The following is a 25,849-nucleotide window of genomic DNA, read 5'->3' on the forward strand; positions in this document are numbered from 1 at the left end:
GGTTAACAGAATTTAAACGATCGCGCGCCTATTAAAAAGAAAATATAACAATAGCAGTCACATTGAATTAGAATTTAAACGATCGCGCGCCTATTAAAAAGAAAATATAACAATAGTAGTCACATTGAATTTGTTTAAAATAGAAAAATAACAAATGTTAACAAATAAACCTCTTTGGCCCAAACATGTCGAACAACATGGTCTCTATAACATAGCAGTAATGAGGTGTCAGTGGACCTTCCTGTATAAGGGTCTACAAGTGAAGGGACACCATCATGTGCAATAGGAGCTTCATCTTGGTGTACGTGAGCAGGGGAGGCGTGCCCCTAGGATGAGGACCCTTGTCACAGCTCCTAAAACTCGATGTTTCTCTATCATGAGGCCTAGGGACGATCCCCCGCCTAATTATGGCTTGTTCATTTTGAAGTCGAGCTCTCTCCCGGCAACGGACGCGTGTTGGGTTTCACGTGCGAGTCTCAATCTATCGTCGTTATTTGCAGCCATTTTCCTGAAAAAATGAGAAAAAGACCTTAGTTTGAAATTATGTAGCAGAAAGGACCCAATTCGGAGATGCATCTCCGAAAAATCTCGTGTTTTGCTTCAATGACAAAAACAATTACTAATCTAGCTCTAACAACCCAAAATGCATCCCAATCATAATGCACGTCTGTAAAATTATCTATTTCAAATTCTATTACTACCTAATGCATCAAAAGTAAATTATTTTACCTAATACATTAATTAATAGTAAAAAAAAATTAAATGACAAACTTACTCAAAAATGTGTTCATGAGGATGAAAAATGTTAAATGTAGTATGTGAAGTGAGTTGTGATTGGAAGGATTGAAATGGAGATACTTTTGTTGCTTGAAAAATTAACTTGCACAATATTGCTCACGAGCTCCAATGGAGAATAAGAAAGTTTTAGAAAATGAAGAAGGGGGAGGGGAGGGAAAGGCTAGCATTATATATACATTGAAAATGTTCGGAGATGCATCTCCAAAAAAATTTCTTAATTTGAAAACAAAGGTTAATTCGGAGATGCATGGAGCATCGGCGAACAAACCCTTAAACACATTTGGAGATGCATCTCGGAATTAAATTTTGGCAAAGTGGGAGGAACTCTACAATTAGCACTTATTTTATGTGAAAATGACACGTCCCGATATGCATATTCGAAAATGATACTAAAATATACAGAAAATTACTACTGTGACTGGAAATTCGATACACAGCACAAGAGTAAAATGGAGTCTTCTACTTACTTACATTGTCTTTACCTCTGTGAAATTATCATAACTATTAACCAATATAACACTGTTTTGATTTCTTTTGATTTTTTTTTTTTTTTATCAATTTCTTTTGACATATTAATAGCCTATTAGTTGTTTGAATTTAACTGTAAAAAGTTGTCAGCAATTGTAATATGTTTTTTTTATCTTGTTGCTCATTTCTAAAAACAAAGGTGTAATTTTCAACAATGCTCACATTAACATATTATTGGGTATCGCGTGCGGTGTCTCTGTTTGAAATCAGAATTGTGATAGTGAAGTTGTGTGACAGTCTAGCTTTGTTTTGTAACTGATGAAACATCCTTAAACATAACCTCTTAACAATTTATCATGGTATATTGTGAGATCTGGCCAAGGAACTGCCAAGTCTAGAATGAACTTTTTGTTTTGTATAAGAGGAAAATAAAAAGACTGATCTTGATTCAGTATAGTATACTGTGAGATCTGGCCTAGGAACTGCCAATTCTAGAATGAACTATTGAGACAAAGTTGCTCTACTCCAAATGAAAGATTACATTTATAAACCAAACAAAAGATTATATCTATGAAACAATGACAGAATCACAGACACCAAATACGACACTGAAATATACACACCAGTAATAATAAGAAAATGAAAGTTATTGAATATAACTAACTATATGTGTCTGGTGTGGCAGTGTCTGACACCGACACATGTTGGACATTGGAGGCAGTATCCATCTTGGTGCTACTTTGATTATATGTATTCTTTTAAGGTAATAAATTTGTCATGAACCAGAAACTAGAAGTTCATTCCAAATGATATCCATATCTAAAGATGGCATTCTACTTAGCTGAACAGTTTCAACATCACATATCTCATTCTGCATACTTTTGCTTCTCTCATTTGTGTCACCTCCAACCTTCAACTCCTTCATACTTTCATGATCCTTTCCATTTTCAATCTCATCAACATGCTTATTACTTGATCTAGCTAGTGAATCACCTTGCTTTCTATCAGAAGAAGAACCACCTTGTTGTGATATGGCTTGAAGTTTTGCCTCAACAAGTGAAGCAGTTGTTCCATTCAACGAATTCGCTTGAATCACATGCTTTAGATCAGGAAAATTCAACTGAGCACATTCTCCTCTTAGTATATATGCTGCTGTATCATATGCAATTGCGGCATCTTCAGCTGTGTCAAATGTCCCTAACCAAACCCTTGTCCGGTTTCTTGGTAGCCTAATTTCAGCAACCCATTTTCCCCAATGTCTCTGCCTCACCCCTTTGAAAAGCTTCCCTCTTCCACTATATTTCATAGGTTGAGTCTTTGTAGCACTCAACCAATTCTCATTGAAAGTCTTGTTATAGCCAATCTTTTGTTGATGCTGAGTTAGGCCAAATTGCGGTGGCACATGGTAACTTGGATTTGAAGTTGTTGACATGACTTCATTACTTTTGATATGTGATGTTGATGAGTATAGCATAGATGGTTCCTGCAAAAACAAACTCAAATTCGGATACTTCAATGTATCAGAAGAAGAGCCTATAGATTTTGTTGTCTCATCAAACACTGGATTAACGCTCAACGTCGGGAGAGTTTCCAAGAGATTTAGAGGAACAAAACCATGTTTTATATCTGAGGCAAAAACATTAGAAGTGGTTAAACCTAATGGTGCTACCTCTTGTTTCATTGAAATAGAATTTGAAGCACACCAGAAAAACTTCTGTGGTGATGATGGTGATATTGATGAAGAAGTGAGAGAGTAAGAGTCTCTTCTTATAATTGTATCTTCCAAATACTTGGATTCTTTTGTTGTTACTATTTCTTGCAAACAAGTTGGTAATTCCTTTTGTGTAAAGATTTCCATCTTGGGAAATGTATCTTCCATATAGATTCTTTATACAGTGAATTATGATGAGATAACAAAAAAACAGTGACAGATAGAAATGATTCAAATGTCACTACACCAAATAATTTTCCTTAAAGGTTTAAGACACACACCTCATGTTGACATTTGAAAGGAACCTACTTTGTGTTTCATTTGACAGGTTTTTATTTCTTTATAAGAATTTCATTTTCTCCTAAAAAGTATTATGCTTGCATTCTAATTCACACTTTTCTTTAACAGCCAATTGGAATCTGACAGATCATGTTTTTTTAGTCAGCTGTCTTACAAGGTAATACTAAACATTAACATGATAATTAAATTGTAGCACCGACACTTCTGAAAAAATGTGTGTCTGTATCCATATCCGTGTTGACACGGTGCTGACACTTGTAATTACACTCAATTTATTCAAATTATTATCGATATTGACACACTAGTGACAGTGTCGGTGTCGTGTCTGAGTTTGTATCGGTGCTTGGTAGATAATTAGTCTTTATTCTATTGCAACCACTTTTTTAATAAATGTATTAGAAATGTCTTTCTGAGGTGGCAAACTTCATATTTTACATACTTAAAAATTTAAAATGCATTAATTTTTGAAGGCTTAGTGGTGGAGGTGACAAAATTTCATTTATATATTATCATCTACATAAATATTATACATATAGTATTTACCAAGGATTTAAATTTAATATCCTATGTACTAATTTAATGAAGTCATAGCCACCTTTATGTATTAAACAAAAGACCCAATTGCAAGGCCAAAACAAAGGTATATACTTTAAAATGAATTTGCTTTTTGGACCACATTTCAATGTCTCTTTAGGATGACTTAAAGACACTGAACCCTTCCCTTCTATTATTATGGTTGATGCAGAAAAGAAAGTATAACAGAATCTCATGGCACTGTCCATACCTCCATATTTGAGGCTATGATCATTAGAGTTGCACTCTTAAGTGGAATTCATTGCACTGATTTTAAGTTATTCCATTTGTTTCATGACACATGGAGCCCCAACTTTAAAGAAGTAAACACCATTTTTTGATAATAGAGTAGGAAAGTGTTAGCTCAATTGATTTCAACTAGTTGAACTAAGAATTAAAGAAGATGGAATTTCAAAGTTTAATCTCTAACATAGTCAAACATTTTTAATAATACGACGGTTACGATTGATTGACTGACAGTGCACAAAAATCTTTACACGATGTATATATATTACAGAGAAGAGGTTAATGTATATTTTAAAATTAGAGAGATTGTCAGTGTCATATTAATAAATTGTAATTTTTCTTAAATTATATTATTTAAAAAATTGTTTTTTGTGAAAGACAGATTCTAGGCATCTTTCACTCTACATGTAACTTTATTATTGCACTTTATAGTATACTAGTTATAATAAGGTTTCTTTAAATATTGTAGCTGTTTTCTCAATTACTTTATAATCCATGCACATGGTTGTGACCAAGAAAGAATGTGATGCATACCATTAACTATATTGTTATGTAAAATAAAACAAGACAAGAGGTCATGTATAAGATGTTGCTTTAGTTAGCTGTCAACTTTTCCTACATCCAACATCATTCTTTATTTATTGTCTTGTTTTGTAGCTCATCATGATGATCATGAACATGTTTATTATTAAGAATTAATCACTTCCACATTACCTCTGCTTAAATTGAGGATCATGGTAATGCAGTTTCTTGAATTGATTATGTATTCATCACTTGATGAGACATTATTATGTCATATATATTAAGTGAAAGCATAATAAAATACTATCATGGTTTATTTAACTATTATGATGTTTTGTTTGTATTGAAACGGAATTGGAAGGAAAAAAATCTAAAACATTTAAGGAGAAAGTAGTTGAAATTTTCCTGCAGTTGTTTGTAATTTATTTTTAGTTTTTTTTTTTTTGGTAAGAAATAAGAGCTGTACTAGATAATAGGAAAAGGCACACTCTTATAGAAAAGTAAAATCAATTCATTTTAATAACTTGTGCAATACAACAAAGAAGAGATTGAAATGACATTATTAGAAGAAATGCAGGGTGTAGTTATCAATTTATTATTGAGTTTAATTTTGATGAAATGTCGGTAAATCTTAATTTAATTTGTTTTGTTGCTGAATGTGAAATTATGTGCAATACTAATAGCCGATTTATTATGACCAAACAACTTTTTAAGGCTTTCACATTGTATCTTCAAGTCTTCTAATATTAGTTTCATCCGCAACAATTCACAAATTTTTTGTGTCATAGCTCGAAATTCTGCTTCAGAGCTTTGTCAAACAACTGCATTTTATTTCTTACCTCTCAAAAAAACTAAGTTTCCACACAAGAAGGTACAATAGCCTATTAAGAGATAACCTTTCACTGTGCTTTACCTGGTTGATCCACTATCTCCTAGTGGTAAAAAAATAATAATCGGCAAACCATATCCCAACTCCGGTTTGCCTTCCACACACTATAATGATTCATTGCGACATCAGATTTCCGTAACTCTCCGGTGACCAATAACCCCGCAGCCACAGATTCCGACGACTTTTTAGCACACCACCCTTGCAGACAAACGTGTCTGCTCCGATCTGACCCATCCCAAGAGAACAATTGAAAACCGCCTCAACAGTCACCCTCGCGCGCTGTTGTAACCTTCGCTAGCCACCACCTGCACTGCAAGTGACAACGCATCCGACAGCTGATTCTGACGGACTTTTCGTCGTCCGGCTCATCTCCCTGTTTTGGTTCCGGATCCAATTTTAGTTTTTAGTTTCAACTCACGAAAAATCGTGTTTCAGTTCAAACATCCCTTGTTTCGCCGTTTATCACGACGTCATTGTTCTCCCCACTACAAAGCGACCTTATTTGCATGTTTTTCATCCATCAACTCTCATGGAAGATCACTTTGCCACTGATTCCGTCACTTTTACCAAAGTTTTGCTTATCCCGTGCGAGAAACTAACCGGGATAGTTAAATTTCTTACAAAGGCAAGAGAACAGCAACGACAACCTAGGGTTGTTGTTGTTGTTCAACTAACTATCATAAAAAAGTTACTATTCCAGTTGTTGATTACAAAAGTTCCTTTAGTTTAAATCAACCCACCAACTACCATCTTCTGCCACCGTTGCTCGGCTTGATAATTATGTAGCCTTTGTCTCTACATCCTCCTCCCTTGGTCTTTGGCTCCTTAAATCTGGTGTCTCTTATCATATGACTGGTAATGAATTTCTTTTATTTTATTCGTCTTACTCTAATTCTTTTCCTTCTGTCACTATGGTAGATGGCTCTAAAATCAAAGTTAAAGGTCTTGGTTAGGCACAATCACTTCCAAAATTGTCTTTAGATTTTGTGCTCTATATTCATGACTGTCCTTTCAATCTAATATATGTTAAAAAGATCATTTGGACTCTTGATTGTTCAGTTTTGTATATTGATAATTCTGTTTATGTCCAGGATCGACATACAGGACAAACAATTGGAACAAGGAGTGAGTCTGGAGGATTATATCATATATGACCACTTGTGGCATGTGCTTCTATTGCTTCTCAAATCCTTGCACATCAACGACTGGGTCTTCCCAGCCTTAATGAAATGTGTCTTTTAGTTCCTAGTTTTTATAAGCTTTCTTCATTTTAGTCTCATTCGTGTCTATTAGGAAAACATACTAGTCACACCTATTGTCAATGAGTAAATGAAAGTGATGTGTCACCTGTTGTTTTAGTTCATTCTAATATTTGGGGTCTAAATCGTGTCCAGTCCACTTTAGGATATTATTACTTCGTAATGTTTATCAATGATTTTTCAGGATGTACTTGGTTATTTTTTTATGAAAAACCATTCATATGACTTCCATATATTCAAAGACTTTTATGCCAAAATAAAAAACTAGTTTGAAACTTCCGTTAAAATTTTATGCACTGATAATTCTCGTGAATATCCTAGTTTCAATCTTTTTTAATATCATATGCTCACACACCACAACAAAACAACATTGTTGAATAGAAGAATCGTCATTTAGTTGAAACTGCACAAACTCTTTTACTTCACCACAATGTCCCTTCTCGTTTTTGGGGTGATGCTCTTCTCACAACTTGTCAGCTTATCAACTGAATGCCTTCATCAGTATTTCAAGGTTAAATTCCATACTCTATCTTGATCCTTCAATATGATCTATACTCCATTCATTTCCACGTCTTTGGTTGCACATGCTTTGTTCATGACCTCAGTCCAAATAAAGACAAACTTTATGCAAAATCTCTCAAATGTATTTTTCTAGGTTACTCACCTATTCAAAAAGGATATTTTTTTTTTGTCCTCAACTTCAACGATACATTATTTCCTCCAATGTCATATTCTTCGAAACCTCGCCATTTTTCTCTTCCTTAGTGTTACTTGATGAGAGTGGTACTTTAGATGTTCGAGATATCCCTTCCATCATCCCCACACCCATTGCATCTCATACACCTCCATTACAAATCTACCAACAATAGACACCCCGACCATAGGAGGTAAGAGATGATATTGATCCACTAGCACCATTTTCGGCTCCAACTTCTCCTCCAATTACGTCACCTAGCTTGACCTTCCACTAGCACCCCGTCCATAAAAGGTATTCGATCTCAACATCCTAATACTAAATATGCTTGTATTTTAAATTTTGATTGGCTCTCTACTTCCTACGTCTCTTTTGTTCCAACTCTGGATTTTGTGTTTACTCCAAAGTCTACGGGTGAAGTTATGACTGATCCCAATCAACGCCAGTCGATGGTGGAAGAAATGACTGCATTATATTCAAATAAAGCTTGGGACATTGTTACTTTACCTCCAGAAAAAATTATAGCGGGATTTTCGATGGGTTTATACAATTAAAGTTGGACTAGATGGTCATATGGATTGTTTCATAGCCTGTTTGGTAGCCAAAGAATACACACAAATGTTTGGTCTTTATTATGGTGACATTTTTCTCTAGTGGCCAAGATCAGTTCAGTCTGCCTCTTTCTTGCAATGACTGTCATTCATCATTGGTCGATTCATCAGTTAGACATTAAATATGCCTTTTTACACGGAGAATTGGATGAGGAAGTTTATATGGACCAGGATCCAAGTTTTTTTGTTCTTGGAAATTATAGACTTATTTATTAGATTTGCCGTTCTCTTTATGGACTAGAATAATCCCCACATGTTTGGTTCGGTCGCTTTAGCTCTGCCTTAAACAATTTGATATGATTAGATCTGAAGCAGATCATTTTGCTTTCTTACTTGATTCCTCCACCGGTTGGCACATTTTTCTTGTGGTTTATGTTAATGATATTGTTATCACTATAGACGATACAGAGGGTATCCGGCGTCTCAAACCCCATCTTTAAAAAAAATAGACAAAAGACTTGGATCCACTCAGATACTTCTTAGGCATTGAAATTGTCCAATCCTCACCAGGCATTACAATCAACCAACACAAGTATACATTAGATATCCTCAGTGAAACTTGTATGCTTGTTTTTCATCCTATTGATACTCTTATGGATCCCAATGCCAAGCTTTTTCAGTCATAAATTTTTGATATGTCGTAAACATTGAGCTGGTCAGAGTTACCTTTGTCATATAAGACATGTATTCCATAGAGCCTTCTGACGGCCCAATGGCCCCATCTCTAAGGAGTTTCGATTAATGTCAAAAACCAAAATGAAGAGCTTTTTTTGAAGACAAAGGAAAAGTTTGTAATAAAACATACATCCATTCCCATCGTCCTAATGACACCCTCATATATGGGTGGCAAACGGGCATGTTCACCCTGTTTAGACCCGCTCTACAAATGCCCGTAAAAAATAGAGCGGTACAGAGCGGGCAATGTGTATGGTGCATGCTTAAAACCTTGGCCGGCCTCGAAAAAAATGAGGTTGAGGTAGAGCGGACCCACGAACATTGCACCTTTTTAATCTAAAAGTTTCAAAAGTTTATATTATGTTCGCGCCCGCAAATAAACGAAGCGAGACATGACAAACTTAATAGAGAGTGCATATCTAAAACTTTAATTCACGACATAAAAAAATACATGCAAAATAGACATGTTTAATGGGTTAGACCCATTTTTCAACCCCTACTTCCACAAGAAAAAAATGGTTTTGACGGAACACAAATCTATTTTACATTATACTCCCTCCGTCTCACAATAATGTCCTCTTTCCAATTTTTATTTGTCTTAAATTATTTGTCCATTTAGAATATCAGTGTAATATTTATTATTTCTTTCCACTAACTTACCCTTATTTATTGTATTTTAATTCATTTAAGTACTCTACTACTTATTATTAATAAGGTTATTTTAATAAATGAGACTCATTTTATCATTGAAATCAATATAATTAATCATTTTCTTAAAAAGTGTGAAAATCTCAAAGAGAAAATTAGCACCATGATTTTGGTATAAGTACCATACTAGTGGCCTTTGAGTCACTTATTCATTTCATCAGGGCCGGCCCTAGGGGTAGGCCACCAAGGCTACCGCCTAGGGCCTCACATCTTCATTTCATATTTATATAGTTTTATTTAATTGATTTTTTAAAATAAATTTTTAAATTATATTATAAATCAATTAAATAATGGAGAATAGATAGATACTATTTCTTAGGCGTGATTTGTATTATTTTCTAATATGAAAATATGATAAGTATTATTTTCTAATATGAAAATATGATAAGTGTATAATTTTCTTTTATCCATATATAAATTTTTTCTATTTTCACTGCTTAAATAATATTAAAGCACACTTATTACATTTTCATTGACAAATATCATAAACCACCTAATGAATATAGGTAAGTTTTTTCCTTAAATACTAACACCTATTTTGAATATATAATAATAACAAACATTTATCATTCATCATATATATTATTGTTTGATTTGTTATTTTAAAAATCACAAGTATAATAGGGCACTTGATATCTAATTTTTTTTATAAGTGTGACATTGTTTTTTAACTATGATTTTTTTAAATAATGAGAAGAGTGTTTAAATGAGTTAATTTTATTATTAAGTAAAATAAAATTAATTATAATAATTTAATATTTTATACTTTAAAACATCTAAATTATATTAATTTTAGAATTTTTTACAATATTAAAATATTTTATTTTAAATTTTGCCTAAGGCCTAGAGATGTGTTGGGCCGGCCCTGCATTTCATATATGTCTAAGGTATTCTGCATTCTAAAATATTACCAAAAATTTTATAAAAAAAAACCGTTCTACATAACATTACTCTCTCAAAGAAGAATCTCATAAAAAAAGGGAAAACAACACCTAGTCATTATAGTAATCAAACAAAAACACAATTCTAATGGTGATGATGATGATGATGAAAAGCCATTGCAAGAAACACCTTCCTCTTTTCCCTATAATACTCAACAAGTAGCTCATGGGATGGTAGATTGTTTTTTATATCAGAAATTTCCAAGAAATTCTTCACCCAAGAGTGAAGATTAGGAAATGCATCAATTGTGATGAACCTGACTCCCACAATTTCTTCCATCACTGGAAGAATATGTGCAACCCATCCCAAAGCTATGTCTGCCATCCCAATTGTGTTACCACCAATGAACATTTTCTCACTAAGCCCACTTTGATTTTCTATCACTCTCAAAGTTTCCAAAGTTTCTTCTATTGCTCTCTCTTGTCTTTCTCCATCATGTATAAAAAATTCCATCATTTGCATTGACTGCAAAATGTTATAAAAAAATACATCAACATGATTAGAAAACTAGCAAGACACATAGGTTTGCAAATTTCTTACCTTATCCTCTATGAACTTTGACCAGAAACGAACATTGGATTTTTCATAAGCATCTTGAGGCAATAGAGGTATTTTAGACCAAGTTTCCTCAATATACTCAACAATCACCATTGATTCTGCTAATGGTTTTTCATTGTGTACAAAAACAGGAACTTTCTTGTAGATTGGATTGTATTTTAGTAACATGTTGCTCTTATTTGTAAGATCTTCACCATAATAGTTGTAATTCACACCTTTTAATTTTAGTGCCCAAATAACCCTTTGAGTAAATGGACTTGACCATAGACCAAAAAGCTTAACATCCTCCATGTTCTTTGTTTTCTCAATGAATGTTGTTTATGCCTTTATTATGGGTGGGTGGCTTTTATGTGCAACTGAAACTTGTGAGTCAAGAAAAGTTTGAAACGCAAGATGAATAATCAAACGTATGCTTGGGGGTCAAGGATTAGAAAATTGACTAGTATGGTCTATCACTCCACTTATGTGACTTGAAAAGTACATACTTTTATACAAAATGTGGTATATCTATATATTGTTATCAATTCAAATTTGAATTCCTCAGAACATTAAGGTTTATACATTGAACTATTACTTGGATTTGCACCTAATTAGGGGATGATTGACTTGAAAGGTCAAAGAATTTCTTTATCAAATGGAAATATTAATAGCATATTTAACATTTATTTTTGTTACTAAAAAATGTTGAATGTCACCAGACTTGTATATTGGATTAAATTGAATCACCTCTTATAATATTGTTCTATATACTATATGTAATATTTAATAACATTCAAGTGCTCATAATATCATGTCTAATATTGAAGATGAACAAAACACTATTTTGAGTTTGACTTGGTATGTTTGGTTGAGAAGAGAAAGTGAAAAGAGAGAAATAGGTGAGAGAGAGTGTGAGAAGAGAGAAATAGGTGAGAAATATAATAGATTTGATATATTGTTTGTTATAAGAGAAGTATAAAAGAAATAGAAGAGAGAGAAGTGTTATTATTTTTGAAAGTACAAAAATACCCTTAAATTAATAATTATACAAATATTTTTATTATTTAAAATACATTTTATAATAACTCTTTTAGATATATGAGATTATTTTCTATCAATGTAAAATTTAAATATTAAATCATTAATTTTAGTAATAAATTATTATTATTTATTTACCAAATCATTAATTTAAAATACATTTTATAATAACTCTTTTAGATATATGAGATTATTTATTTATTTACTAAATCATTAATACTTTTTCCGTATTAATATATAATTTTTTTCTAGAAACAAATGCATACATATACTAAATCATTAATACGGTTTACTTAAGTTTAATTTATAAATGAATTGAATTTATAATTTAACTATTATCATTGATTAGAAATACACACAAAATAATAAGTATTAATACTATATAGTATTATATAAATTGAAATTATTAGTATGAATTGAGAATATACACGAGAGAAAGGGTATATATGGAAAAATAATTCAAATAATAACTATAGTTTCTGTTTCTTCTCATATGTGGAGAGAAAGAAAAAGTGAATGGGGCCCACCATATTTAATATGTCGTTTTTATTTCTTTGATGTGCCAAGCAAGAGAAATCATGCATTTCTCATGTACCTCTCTCTCTCTCACACACACACTTCTCTCATTCTTATTTCACCCCAAACAAACAGAATGTAAATGAATGAATTGCCGCGAAAAATTAGATACTTTAGTTTTTAAGATTTTTGAGTTTAAACTTATAATAATAGATTAAGGATAATGATGTCGGTGACTGACATTTAGAGTCCAAATTGTTGGATTCAACTTTGAATGATTAAGTCATATATAGATCTAAGACTTTTAACACTCCAAAACTCTAAAAAAATGACTCTCCAACATGTAGTATTAGAGTTTTGCTTGGACTTAATCATAGTGTGGATCAAGATATCTTAATTTGACTCCATGAAAATGATTTCTAATGTGGGTAAAAACTAGTAACCTGAGTGACTTGAAGTGATTCCTCTTGTAAATCAAGACTAGTTGGTAAGTGTGACAAAATGGATTGGCCTTGTCCGTTTAGCCGAGACAAGGTTTCCGCGTCGTCTCCTTTACTTTGCCCGTCCGATCTCATTTTTTTGGACGTACACATACCTAAACGGGACATGCATGTTGTTTTACCACTACTAGACTTTATGGGTGGCAAGGTCCACGTAGACTCGCCCTTATGTACTTGTCTTTTATGAATCGGGCCAAAAAATTTGATTCACCCTCTACTTTGTCCATACTATCCCGCTTCATTTTTTACATATTTTGATGAGCGAGTGTCTTAACTAATCGTGCATATTTGTTTTCTATTCTGATCAGTGACAATTAATGAATTATCAACAATTCCTAAACTCTCGGAAGAAAAAACTCAAGAGAAAAAAAAATAAAAATAAAACTAACATTTTTATATAAATTATTAAAATTATTTTAATATTAAAATGTCACCTGTATTTTTTTAATCAAACTTATTAAAAATACTAATTGGAGAAAAATATTATTTTTATTATTATTATAGAAAAAATGAAGAGAAACATCTTCTGAAATGACCAAAAATGAAAATAATAAACCAAGGGTCAGAAGTAAAAATCTCAAATTAATTAGGGTAAAAAGTAAAAATAACAAAAAACAAACCAAAGCCCTAAACCCTAGAAGCTACTTCTTCTTCTAGAGCCTTCCACTCCCTTGAAAATTAACTCCACATTCTTCTCCCCTTCAACAAACAACACTTTCTGCAATTTCTCCACTGTTTCATTTTCATACTCCCAACGTCATCATGTACCGATTCGCTTCCTCCCTTGCCTCCAAAGCCCGGTAAGTCATCAATGGCACTGTACTTTTTGGTTTCAGAGAATTACCTCTGCACACACTTCACCTAGCTTCATTGCATTGTTTTCTGATATTATTCACATGGGTCGCTGATAAAATGAATGAAAATGGATAAAAATTTGAACTTTTTGATTATTTGGGCATTGTGTATTGTGATGGATCAGACATGTTGATTCATATTATTTTGAATGATTCTAACTGTAAAAGCATTGTTCATTTCGATACAGAATTGCTAGGAACAGCACTAATCAGGTGAAACACTGTTATTTGAATAGCATTTGTTATTTATTTTTTATTGAAAATGTTGAGATTTTATTCGTTTAACTCTTAATATCTGTTTTTTTTGTTTTGTTTGTGTTGGATAGATTGGAAGTAGGGTGGCATGGAGCAGAAATTATGCGGCAAAAGAGATCAAATTTGGCGTGGATGCTCGTGCTTTGATGCTTAAGGGTGTTGAAGAGCTTGCTGAGGCAGTTAAAGTAACCATGGGTCCCAAGGTAACTAAGCAAATCTTCCTTTAATTCAATCTTCACACATTCATTCATGTTTAAGTGGGAAAAGCACTAGTTTTGGTTGTAGCAATGGTAGATATCATGTCAGAAATTATTGACCTGTTATTTATTAAAGCTGGGCTTTACCTGTTGTAGGGACGTAATGTTGTGATTGAGCAAAGTTTTGGTGCCCCTAAAGTGACTAAAGACGGAGTCACTGTTGCTAAGAGCATTGAATTCAAGGATAAAGTCAAGAATATTGGTGCCAGTCTAGTAAAGCAGGTTGCAAATGCTACCAATGATGTTGCTGGTGATGGTAAGCTATTTTATCCGTGGGAGATTATACTTTTTAGTTATTCTTTACAGTTGATTCAGTTTTATAATTGTTAGAAGTAAAATCTGAATATTGTCATAATGGACATGCTGATGTTTAGTGGTCTAAATTTTGGCAGGAACCACTTGTGCTACTGTTCTTACCCGCGCAATATTTGCGGAAGGGTGCAAATCAGTTGCAGCTGGAATGAATGCAATGGACTTGAGGCGAGGTATCAATATGGCTGTTGATGCTGTTGTAACAAGCTTGAAAAGCAGAGCACGGATGATTAGCACTTCGGAAGAAATAGCTCAGGTCAGTGTATCAAATTTTTCGAGCTAATAATAGGCATATTCCATGAAACTGGAGAGAGTACCTAGGATTGTTGGACAGTAATTTTTCTGAATTTTGTATTTTAAATTTTGCAATGATAGGTTGGGACAATATCTGCCAATGGAGAGAGAGAAATTGGTGAGTTAATTGCAAAGGCCATGGAGAAAGTTGGCAAAGAAGGTGTAATCACAATTGCAGTAAGTTGTCATATACTCAACGTGCATAAATAATCATTTATCTAGGTTTTATCTGTTTTATGGATTTGGGAGCATACTGTTATTCACGCAGTGTTTTTATTGTGCCTTTCCTATTTTCCCCTTTACTCTCCAATGGGGTTCATACTTCAACATGTATGCCATGCACTTTGTAATATGCTGGGATATAACTTTTGAGCTCTTTCAGGATGGAAAGACATTGCAAAATGAGTTGGAAGTTGTTGAAGGAATGAAGCTTGACCGAGGCTATATTTCTCCATATTTCATTACAAACCAGAAGAACCAGAAATGTGTATGTTCTCTATCATTGCCTCTACACAGTAGCATTAGAAATATTTGTGCATAATACTTTCTAGCAAGCTTTTTAGTCCCTAGCTAGCGACACGATATACCAAGGGAGCATCATGCTTTATTGTATCACATTAATACAAACTTGTTTTTTGGGAGGAAGTAGGGGTTTTATCCCTCTTTTCTCAACCCTCCTGATCAGGCTTCAGAGCTTCTTTCCGGGACAGAACCTGTGCTCCTACACTCTGTCTTCCATTTTTGCTCTGTTTTACCCATATCTGTTTTCTGTATCGAACTCTGTAGCCTGTTTTTAACTCGCAGGCTATTTTCCGATTGTTGCTTTTTATCTTAACCTGTTGTCACCTCTCAATCTTATTTTTGGTTTATTTCAACACATAAAATTTCAATTCTGCAGCCATATTTATCTGGTGATAACTATATGCTTTCTAAAGTGCAATTGGCATGAGTCTGTATGTTTATTTATCATGACTGACCTTGTCATCTATTTTTTCCAACAGGAACTTGAGGATCCCCTCATTATAATCCATGAGAAGAAAATCTCAAGTATAAATTCTATAGTTAAAGTATTAGAGTTAGCTTTGAAGGTGAGCAGTGCTATTCATATCACTTTGCATTGAATTGTAATTGTAAAATATTGATATTATGCTAACTTACACTTCCTCATCAACAGACACAAAGACCTTTATTAATTGTTGCTGAGGATGTAGAAAGTGATGCCCTTGCAACTCTTATTCTAAATAAGCTTCGTGCTGGAATTAAGGTTTGTTTTTCTTATATATAGACTTACTTTTTTGTTCTTAAGGTAACTTTAATCTTTGTTTCATTGTTTAACTTATCTTAAATGTTCTTTATGCTCATTATCTTAGGTATGTGCGATCAAAGCCCCTGGTTTTGGTGAAAACCGGAAATCTGGTCTCCAGGATCTTGCAGTTCTTACAGGAGGCCAAGTAAGTTATATGTTAGCAATGAAGTTATTGCTATGCTTTAGTCTCATCTTTTAAACACACGTGAGTGATACGTTTTATCTTCACATTCAGCTTATCACAGAAGAGCTTGGCTTGAATCTTGAAAAAGTCGATCTTGAAGTGTTTGGCTCTTGCAAAAAGGTACTGGTTTAGCTTATTATTGTACCATTTGAATGCACAGTTGAGTTTTGATAGTCTTTCTTGGTTAATATTCTTTGTTGCTCAGTTTTGGTAAAAGATGCAGACTGACTTAACTAATTTTTGTAATGTACAGATTACAATATCCAAAGATGACACGGTCATTCTTGATGGAGCTGGTGATAAGAAATCAATTGAGGAACGATGTGAACTGGTTTGTTCGAATCCCTTATTAGATTTCTTTTTAGTGTTGTATTCTGTTTTCATATAGAGATTTGTTCAATGAAGTGTCTGATCTGTTTCATATCATGTATTTTTATCTACAGATTAGGTCAGCAATTGAAAATAGCACTTCAGATTATGACAAGGAAAAACTACAGGAAAGATTGGCCAAGCTTTCCGGGGGAGTTGCGGTGCTTAAGGTATGCTTATTTATGACCCTGCTTGCTTATGTGCTTTTATCAAGCATTCCAAGATATTGTGGTGCTAAAACTAACACCTAAAACTTGACTTATGCAGATTGGAGGAGCCAGTGAGGCTGAAGTTGGTGAGAAAAAGGATAGAGTAACAGATGCCTTAAATGCAACCAAGGCAGCCGTAGAGGAGGGCATATTACCTGGTAAACTATAGCTCTGGCATTGTATGCTTACTTTTACATTCTCCTATCATATCTTATAAATGAATGTTTTGCACAGGTGGTGGTGTTGCTCTTTTATATGCATCAAATGAATTAAGTAAGCTTCCAACTGCCAATTTTGATCAGAAAATAGGTGTCCAGATTATCCAAAATGCTTTAAAGGTTTGTGTTTTCTGACCTCTCGATTTTTGGTTTAGACCATCCATATTCCATAACTTTTTTCTCCTTCATTACTGATTCCTTCCTTTCATGCTAAATTCTGCTATATATCAAGTTTAACCTTGTCTTAAAGACAAAGTATGGTTTTAATTTAATTTCAGTCTTATTTGCTCACTCTTTTGCTACTCTTTATCACAAAAAATGCAGACACCTGTGCACACTATTGCATCTAATGCCGGAGTTGAGGGTGCTGTTGTTGTTGGCAAACTTTTGGAACAGGATAATCCTGATCTTGGTTACGATGCCGCCAAAGGTCAGTGTTCCCCGTTTTCTTTTTCCTTGTCAGGTTTAAGTAGTTTCTTTTGTTTGCGTTATTATTATTGATTATGTTCTCAACTTTTTTTCTTGCTGCTTTGTAATTAGGTGAATATGTAGATATGGTTAAATCTGGAATTATTGATCCATTGAAGGTGATTAGGACCGCCTTGGTTGACGCAGCCAGGTAGAATATTAACAAATTTGCAGTGGATACTAAAGTATTTGGTATGTTATATAACTCCTTTACTTACCACCATTTTTCTGCAGCGTGTCGTCTTTGATGACAACAACTGAAGCTATTGTGTCTGAACTCCCAAAAGAAGATAAAGACAGTCCTGCTATGCCTGGAGGCATGGGCGGCATGGATTATTAGTTGCTATGAAGACCTGGAATGGATTAAAGTGGTGCTTCACCATTATTATAGCCTTTTTTTTTTTCTTATTAATTTGACATAAGGCATCCATGTAATCATAGTGAGAGATGAAAGCTGTAGGTAGGAAGATTTGTGATTGTTATTGCATGATATGATTGAGACATTTGGAACAATTTGCATTCCAAAGTAGTTAGGAATTGTTCCCTTCATAAGTTGTCAATTGATATCAACTATCAAGGTCTCGATTAAATCCTTTTGCAACAAGGTTGTTTTATTTATATTTTTAAATTGTTGATTTTTTTCGAATAAGTATTCAACCTTTTTTCCAACTAAGTATTCAACTAAGTTTTTTTTTAATCTTTGCATATTCCCTATTACTTTTTGAGAAATACTAGCAACATTCTCTTTATCACTAGTAACATTCTCATTATCACTTGTGTTTTTTATTGGTTGAAATACACGTTGAGTCTTACCACTTTATGTGAGATCTATTTTTAAAATGAGAGACACATGATAGGGTGTTAAAAGAGAGTGTTTCTAGCACTTCTTATTTTTGAAAAATGCTAGCTAACAATCTTTTAATTTTTTTTTATCACTGACATTTATAGGAGGTTTTTAACCTCAAATTGATTTTCAACGAGTTTTAAAAATAAATTGCAAAGTTAAGAGCGTATTCTGCATAGTCTCTAGAGAAATTGATTCAAAAATTAAATTATGGGAATATGATTATATTGGTTTTGCATAAGATAAAATCTCTAGAGAAATTGATTAAAAAAATCAAATTATGGGAATATGACTATATTGGTTTTGCATAAGATAAAGACAAGGACTTTCTTTGTTCTGCTATACCTCCCATCTCTTTAAATGGACACTTCAAAAATTATGTGCAAAAAAATAACAAGATTAATGCCAGACTTTTGTTGGCAAAAGAATAATGAGACTAAGGGAATATCTTATAGACCTCTTAGCCTAAGATTCGTAAGGGTCTCTATCGAAATACCAGTTTTACTCATTGAATTCAGAGATACATCTTTGAACACACCACCTTTTATTTTTTTAGAGTGTTTTTGGAGATGTATTTTTGAAGTACATATTTGAAATGATGATTTTTAGAAACAAAACCTAAAACCAGAGAAATTTAACATAAGTTTAACATAGATGGTCCAAATTACATATATATTGAAACAAAAATTTAACAATTTTGTTATAACTGAGGACGTTGAAACATTATAATGATATCTTCTCCAGATTTTTGAATCTTCGCATCGACTTCAATCGGACCCTTAGTGGAGTATCGGCAAAAAGTACTTCATATAACTTTTATATCGTCATTAGTCTTCAGTGCAAACTGGGTGAACTGCATTTTTTCTTTAGTGTCAAGGGATGGTGAACGATACTCGAGCTTGACTATCTTGCGATTTTTGGGATATTACATGAGAGAATTGAGTATGGTAATTAGCTCGGCGAGAGGCGTGTCCTCGGAGAACCTAAATTGAAGTGGCGGTTTCGCACCATTGAAATAAATAAAAGCAAGGTGGGGATATGTTTAGGTCATCTATGATTTGTGGTGTGTGATGTTGAAGAAATGGTTTGGAGGCCCTATTTATAGAAGACTTAAAGCAATTTAAACCCAAACATTCTTATCCTATGTCAGAGCATGTTTCAGAAATACACTTCCGAATTCACCCATTATTTTTTTTTACAAAAACAGGTATTTTTGAAAATGCATATCCGAAATATTTCCTGATGGTTTTTTTAAACAATTCAGATATGCATTTCGGAATTATGCAGAACCAAAAATAGAATTTGTTTAGGCAGAATCAATACCACGGAAACATAAAAACAACAAAATCGGTAAAAGTAAATAGTGTTAAAATGTTGAATAGATATTATATATATATATATATATATATATATATATATATATATATATATATATATATATATATATATATATATATATATATATATATATATATATATATATGTATTGAATCATATAGAGGTTACATTGTGCACGAAAATACATACAAAAAATGGTTCGATTACATTCTAAAATGCACTAAAGGAATTATCACTACTTAAATCTAAAACTGATTATTTCTTCTACTTCTCCCTATTTGATTCTCTCTCAAGCTCCGACAATTTGGTGACCCCTGTCACTCTTTCCAAAAAGTGATTCGGCCAAGTTTCCGCCTCTTTTGCGGAATATGTTGTCCACTCCACTAATGTGGTCGAAATTGAACATCCCGGTTTCAAATAAACCAGAACAAAATAGAGAGATCTAAGATACCTAATACAAATTATGTGGCTGGATGGGTCTTTTACATGGGCGACTCTGAAGTGGGGAAAATGTCTCCGAAAAACCATATCTTGTCAAATCAATACACACCCTATCATATGCATTTGCTATAAGATGGCCCATTTCAGGGAAGCACGCCCGATTTTCAAGTGGTGCGGAATCGGTAACACCTGGAACAAGAGCATTGTGAATTTTATCGAATCCTTACTTATTCCCATATAGTCGTGTGTAAGCTTCCGTATGCACCGTGAACTCCGAAATAAGTGTTTGTCGCACAACAGTGTGGTTCTCCTCTCCTTTACCAAGTAAAACGGATAAGGCTCGAAACCCCCAACAACCATCACCCCCCACATCTACGATCCTTTCAATGTGTATGTGCATAAAAAGCGGCATCTCTTCAATGTGAATAATTGGTGGTTTCTTAATCGAAGTTGTACGATGTGGTTTGAAAATGTGAGCTCCCTTGAAAACACTTTTTTGGGATTTTGGGATTAGAGAATTCAGAAAATGTGAAGCAACAACTTCATGGTAAGACGGAGTCCGCTTTGTTGAACTGTCATCATGTGTACTTTTCACCTTTTTAGGGGAACCTTTGGTTTTTACCAGTTGCGAATAAGGTTTCAAATAAGAGGTTTCTTGATAGGAAATTTTCCTTAGTTGTTCTTTAATGTGCAATCTCACAGTGTCATCCGTTTTAGAAAATTTATTTATGATCACTTCCAACTCGGTTGCGATGGTTATACTCGACGTACCATCTTTCGTCGGACTGTAGTCATCAAATAAGAGTCTTTTCCAATGAGTGTAGACCTCGTCCATGCGTATAGGGGTATTTAACTTCATTTTTTAAAAAATGAGACAAGAACATGGAAACTCGTAAGTTTTCCTAATTGTACATCCACACTTTGAACTATTTGGCCCCGTTGTCTCTGTATGCTTCGCTTCATGAAAAATAAAATTCAATCCTGCTCAAGATATGTTAAGAACCAATTGTGAGTATCGAGTGTTATCTTTGAATCGGTGTTCTACCACGGTTGTGCTCAGACCAAAAGTTGTTTGAATTTCATTATATTGGTTTTGAAGCCTTTGGTACACCGTGTCCAATTCTCTACACAAATCTCCCTTGCTATCACCCAATAATTTCTTCAACACCGCATGTGCAGACTCGACTCTATTAGTTGTTGTGTTTCTCAAATCTCTAACCCAGTTCATCCAAGCACACACAAGTTTCTCTTTCACCTGATCAAGAATAGTAGATTCTACGTATTTTAGAAATTTTGGATACTTAACACACAAGCTCTTGTGATGTACAACATTCTCAACATACAACTCTTCTGTAGAAGAATTTAAAATATTTACACATGCATCCATTATATTCTCCACCACAACTCTAAATTTGACCATGTTTCCGTCTTCATCCTTGAAATCTTGGGTTCTAACTGCAGGTTTGAGCTTGGCTCTCATATTTTTTGTTATATGATACCGACAAAGTAATGCATAGGATGTAGGAAACACACCATCAACCACATTCATAAGGGTGTTATATCGGTCAGTTACAATGACACTAGGCATATTTTGTGGATCCTTCAACAAACTCTTGCATATGTCTAACGCCCATGTAACGTTGTCTTCTTTCTCACATTCGAGAAATGAAAATCCAACCGAAAATGTCTTCTCCGTAAAAGTGACAGCAAAAATTTCTAGAAGCAGAAGCCTGTACTTATTGGTCTTGTGCGTTGAATCAATTATAAGGACGGATGGAAATGTGTTGAACAACTTGATACTTTCTGTATAAGTCCAAAAAATGTCATGGACACTAACTTTATCATCACACACTTTGTACCTTGAAACGTAGTGGTTATCTTCCAAAAGTTTCAAAAGTTGTTGCATTTCGGATCTCGGACCTTTGCTTGTAATGTTCTGTTTATATAGTTCATTGTATTCCTGCTTGATATTTGACACATTTTATGATCTTTTCCTTTTCAAATCTGCAAGTATGTTTCTCAGCGCAACTTTAATTATCAACATTTCCAAAATAACTTTTTTCTCCTCTGGCTTAAGTCGACCTACAATAAGATGACTTTGTAGCTTGGTGTCTAACACATGATTACGTTGACCACAAATGACACTAAATTGACATGTATCATCCACCCTACATGATTCGCCAATTTAAACGGACACACATTTTCTCAATCCGATGTCATCATGTTTTAACTTTTGAATTTTTGAAACATGTTTTCCACCTTTCTCTCATATCATCATTACAAATGTTTGCCTTATATTAGTGTCATTGTTAAATCTTCCAATCACAACGCCAAGCCCGAATTTGCTAGCTTTCATTCGGACCTAGTCAAACATATATTGACGAGCATTGAAAATTTGATAATTTTTAAATTGTTGCCTAACATCTATCTCGACAACAATTGTTTTAGCATCATCATTCACCTCATCTGGCTTAGCATCATCATTCACCTTGGCCTAAACATCTTTGAGAAACCCGTCGGGGTGCACCATATCTAAAATGGGCAAAAATAGAAAATTTGTTAAGAATTATGGTTTTGTAACAGACAATTTCAGAAATGCACTTCCGCAATAATTTAGGTGAGTTTCGGAGATGCATTTCCAAAGCGACGCAATATTTTTATCCAAAAACCATCTTCAATGCAATGAAATAAGGGATGACATGATGAAAGTTTACCTGAAATTATATCTTTTTATGCTCTCTTTAACATGATAAAACACTTGAAATTTGATTTAAAGATGAAAAAATGGGTTGAGCGTGGATGAAGTATTTTAGAGGATTATGGTTATGGGGTGGAATAAGGTGAATGAAGTTTATATTTATACTCATCTATCTCAAATTAGTTGAACTATCTCACCCCTAGTATAGAATAAATTAATATAACCATATGTTTTCTTAAAAATTAGAGTAAAGAAAAATATGTAATATCAATTATCAACCTAATACTTATGAGTTTCTTTTTCTTATTGATCCAAATACTTCTAATTGAAAAATAGAAAATTCATTTATAGAGTATTTATTTAAAAGCCAAAAAAAAGTCATGATATTAACTTTTTAATCACTAAATTGATATATTAATTTTACAAATTTAATTATTTATATTCACAATAAATATATTAAATTATTTTCTTATATTTATTGAAAACATTAAATGGAAATACAAATAAATAAATAAATAAATCTAATTTGAAAAGATAAGACTAACAAATTTTGAAAAAAGATAAGACTAACAAATTTGTTTACTTTTCATCTCATAAATTTATCTAAAACTTTGAATATATTTTTATTTTTAAGAATAAGTCAAAATATTAATAAAAAATAGTCTCTAAATCCCTTATTTAAAGAGGTGGAATAACAAGGAAAAATAAGCCAAACAAGTGAAGATGAGTAAGAAAGAAGAACTTACCTGTGACATTGAGAGAAGCCAAGAGCTTCCCCAATTCATGGCACAACAATCACAACATCAAACACCAAACACCAATACCACCATAGATCAAAGCAATACAAAGTCATCTGTTGTCGGTAACCGCCTCACGGGGCAGCCACTTGTCTCCATGAACAAGTCCAATATGCCTATCACGGCAACATGTGTCATTCCTAATGACATTTGTTCTCATGTGTTTGAGATCGCTGCTAAAGCAGACGTCTCAAAAAGCCTCTTTGATTATGTTCGTCGTCGAGGGAGAGGCATAAGCATCCTTAGTGGGAATGGAGAGGTGGCACAAGCCACGCTTCAGCAATCCACGGGAAAAATTGTAACCCTTCATGGATGGTTCCAGATTAATTCGATATCTGGAACAATTCCCCAGTCGCCCACACGGGCAGAGGTGGGAGGTTTGTTTGTTAAATTGTCCGATACTAATGGACAAGTGGTTGGAGGAAATGTAATTCCTCCTTTGGTGGCATTGAGCCCGATATTTTTGGTCGCTTATTCTTTTGCAGACATTGTATTTAAAAAAGAGACCTTTGTGGCTTATGACAAGGATAATCAAGATGTGGTGTGCCTCGATGAAGCTGAGCACGAGGCAAAAATTGGTGGTAACTTTTTAAATTTTGAGGATCAACAATTGGAATGAGGAGCATCAACATCAAGTATCATTCATCATCTTCTTAGGGTTGTATGATCAAGCAAGATATGACTGCAAGCGCAACTTCACCACCGAAATATCTTTGATTCTAGCTAGATAGACATGTTATTTGCATATTGATGTTCAATTAGGACATATAATTAATAATATTATGCATAACTTCGGTTTGATTTTAAGTCATTCTGATATATTTAAGTGAATAATTTGGTGGCTTGAATGAAATTTATATATTGATATTTGTCTTAATAGTTTATGCTTACCGTTTTCATTTATTTCGTTATGACTCTCTCATACAATATAACAACAACCAATCATTATTCCACTAAATGTGATTAGCTGCATAGAACAACTTTCGCCATAAGAGTTTTGATAGTTAATTGTTTAGTAGATTTAATCAAAATACTTAATATTAGGTCGTGATTTTCTTTTGCTTACGAAAAAAATGACAAAAATCCCTTAATTTCTTTTCTTTCTCTACTCAATTGTCAAATCATTGCAGAGAAAATGAAAATATTTTCAATATTATCTTCCTTTTTGTTCGATTGTTGTTTAAGGTGGATTTTAATTAATGGGAACAGGAAAAGAAAAATTGCATAACATGTTACATAAGTTAAGATGCGGCGCATTATTAACAGGGAGAGAAGATTTGTTGTGAATAAAAATTCAAGACAATTTCTTCACGAACTCCCAGCGGTGAAAATTCCTGTTAGAAATTCGAAAATACTCTTTGGAGATGTATTTTCAAAAAAATTAGGATTTTGGTTAATTCGGAGATGTATCTCCGAAAATATCATAAAAAAAATGAATTTTGATTAATTCGGATATGCATATCCGAATAAACTCCCAAACAATAGTCAGAGGTTTTTTCAGATATGCATATCCAATTTAATCAAAATCCCAAAGAATTAAAAAAGTTGGGATATTCATCATGTTAATGGTCGTATATGGATTCAGTGGGATCATACCAAAGTGGATCTTAGGTGTGTTTGCAGCTCTAGTCAATACATACATTGTGGGGTCTATGATCTGATGGGGCAGTTTCAATACTGGCTGACTGCTATATATGCTCTTAATCAATTGGATTATAGAAAGAAATTATGGAAGGATTTGATAGAGATTCATAGGACTCAAGTTGGGCCTTGGTGTGCTATTGGGGATTTTAACAATGTTGCTTCTGCTAATGATAGAATTGGAGGAAAACTCATTGTGGATTCTGAATATGTTGATTTTACCAACATGCTTAGTGACACAGGTCTTTGTGAGATGGATAGTAAAGGGGATCATTTTACTTGGTCTAACAAGCAGAGTGAGAATCCTATTTACTCTAGGATTGATAGACTGGTGGCTAATACTGACTGGTTCCAAAAGTATCAGGACTGCAGTTTGA

General features: G+C 33.5%; 4 protein-coding genes across 4 annotated transcripts; 2 read left to right on the forward strand and 2 right to left on the reverse strand.

The window, feature by feature from the left end:
- Positions 1-1,696: 1,696 nt before the first annotated feature.
- LOC131614587 (ethylene-responsive transcription factor ERF062) lies at positions 1,697-3,269 on the reverse strand. Its single transcript, XM_058886154.1, has one exon. The coding sequence runs from the start codon at positions 3,143-3,145 to the stop codon at positions 2,042-2,044; it is 1,104 nt and encodes a 367-aa protein (XP_058742137.1). The 5' UTR covers positions 3,146-3,269; the 3' UTR covers positions 1,697-2,041.
- A 6,973-nt stretch (positions 3,270-10,242) lies between these two features.
- LOC131614596 (probable glutathione S-transferase) lies at positions 10,243-11,255 on the reverse strand. The gene is made up of 2 exons (XM_058886162.1): positions 10,937-11,255; positions 10,243-10,861 (listed from the first exon to the last, which is right to left on the reverse strand). Exons 1-2 carry the CDS (start codon positions 11,243-11,245, stop codon positions 10,481-10,483), a joined length of 690 nt encoding a protein of 229 aa, XP_058742145.1. The 5' UTR covers positions 11,246-11,255; the 3' UTR covers positions 10,243-10,480.
- Positions 11,256-13,633: 2,378 nt separating this feature from the next.
- LOC131643870 (chaperonin CPN60-2, mitochondrial) lies at positions 13,634-18,333 on the forward strand. Its single transcript, XM_058914215.1, has 18 exons — positions 13,634-13,787; positions 14,030-14,054; positions 14,168-14,299; positions 14,450-14,609; positions 14,746-14,921; positions 15,041-15,136; positions 15,342-15,446; positions 15,961-16,047; positions 16,134-16,223; positions 16,330-16,410; positions 16,501-16,569; positions 16,703-16,780; positions 16,893-16,988; positions 17,086-17,185; positions 17,262-17,365; positions 17,570-17,675; positions 17,786-17,864; positions 17,948-18,333. The coding sequence occupies exons 1-18, from the start codon at positions 13,750-13,752 to the stop codon at positions 18,051-18,053; spliced, it is 1,728 nt and encodes a 575-aa protein (XP_058770198.1). The 5' UTR covers positions 13,634-13,749; the 3' UTR covers positions 18,054-18,333.
- Positions 18,334-23,757: 5,424 nt separating this feature from the next.
- On the forward strand, positions 23,758-24,450 carry LOC131651779 (AT-hook motif nuclear-localized protein 27-like). Its single transcript, XM_058921474.1, has one exon. It carries the CDS (start codon positions 23,758-23,760, stop codon positions 24,448-24,450), a length of 693 nt encoding a protein of 230 aa, XP_058777457.1.
- The last annotated feature ends 1,399 nt before the right edge of the window (positions 24,451-25,849 follow it).

This window comes from Vicia villosa, linkage group LG1 (genome assembly GCF_029867415.1).
Source record: "Vicia villosa cultivar HV-30 ecotype Madison, WI linkage group LG1, Vvil1.0, whole genome shotgun sequence".
In the NCBI taxonomy this organism is placed as follows: domain Eukaryota; kingdom Viridiplantae; phylum Streptophyta; class Magnoliopsida; order Fabales; family Fabaceae; genus Vicia; species Vicia villosa.

Bases quoted from the DNA above. Each gene is read 5' to 3' on its own strand.
- LOC131651779 (XM_058921474.1), top strand. From the start codon at position 23,758: ATGAGTAAGAAAGAAGAACTTACCTGTGACATTGAGAGAAGCCAAGAG.
- LOC131614596 (XM_058886162.1), bottom strand. From the start codon at position 11,245: ATGGAGGATGTTAAGCTTTTTGGTCTATGGTCAAGTCCATTTACTCAA. The intron at 10,862-10,936 runs GTAAGAAATTTG...AACATTTTGCAG, and splicing joins CAAAGTTCATAGAGGATAAG to TCAATGCAAATGATGGAATT.
- LOC131614587 (XM_058886154.1), bottom strand. From the start codon at position 3,145: ATGGAAGATACATTTCCCAAGATGGAAATCTTTACACAAAAGGAATTA.
- LOC131643870 (XM_058914215.1), top strand. From the start codon at position 13,750: ATGTACCGATTCGCTTCCTCCCTTGCCTCCAAAGCCCG. The intron at 16,570-16,702 runs GTACTGGTTTAG...TGTAATGTACAG, and splicing joins TGTTTGGCTCTTGCAAAAAG to ATTACAATATCCAAAGATGA. The intron at 17,676-17,785 runs GTCAGTGTTCCC...CTTTGTAATTAG, and splicing joins TGGTTACGATGCCGCCAAAG to GTGAATATGTAGATATGGTT.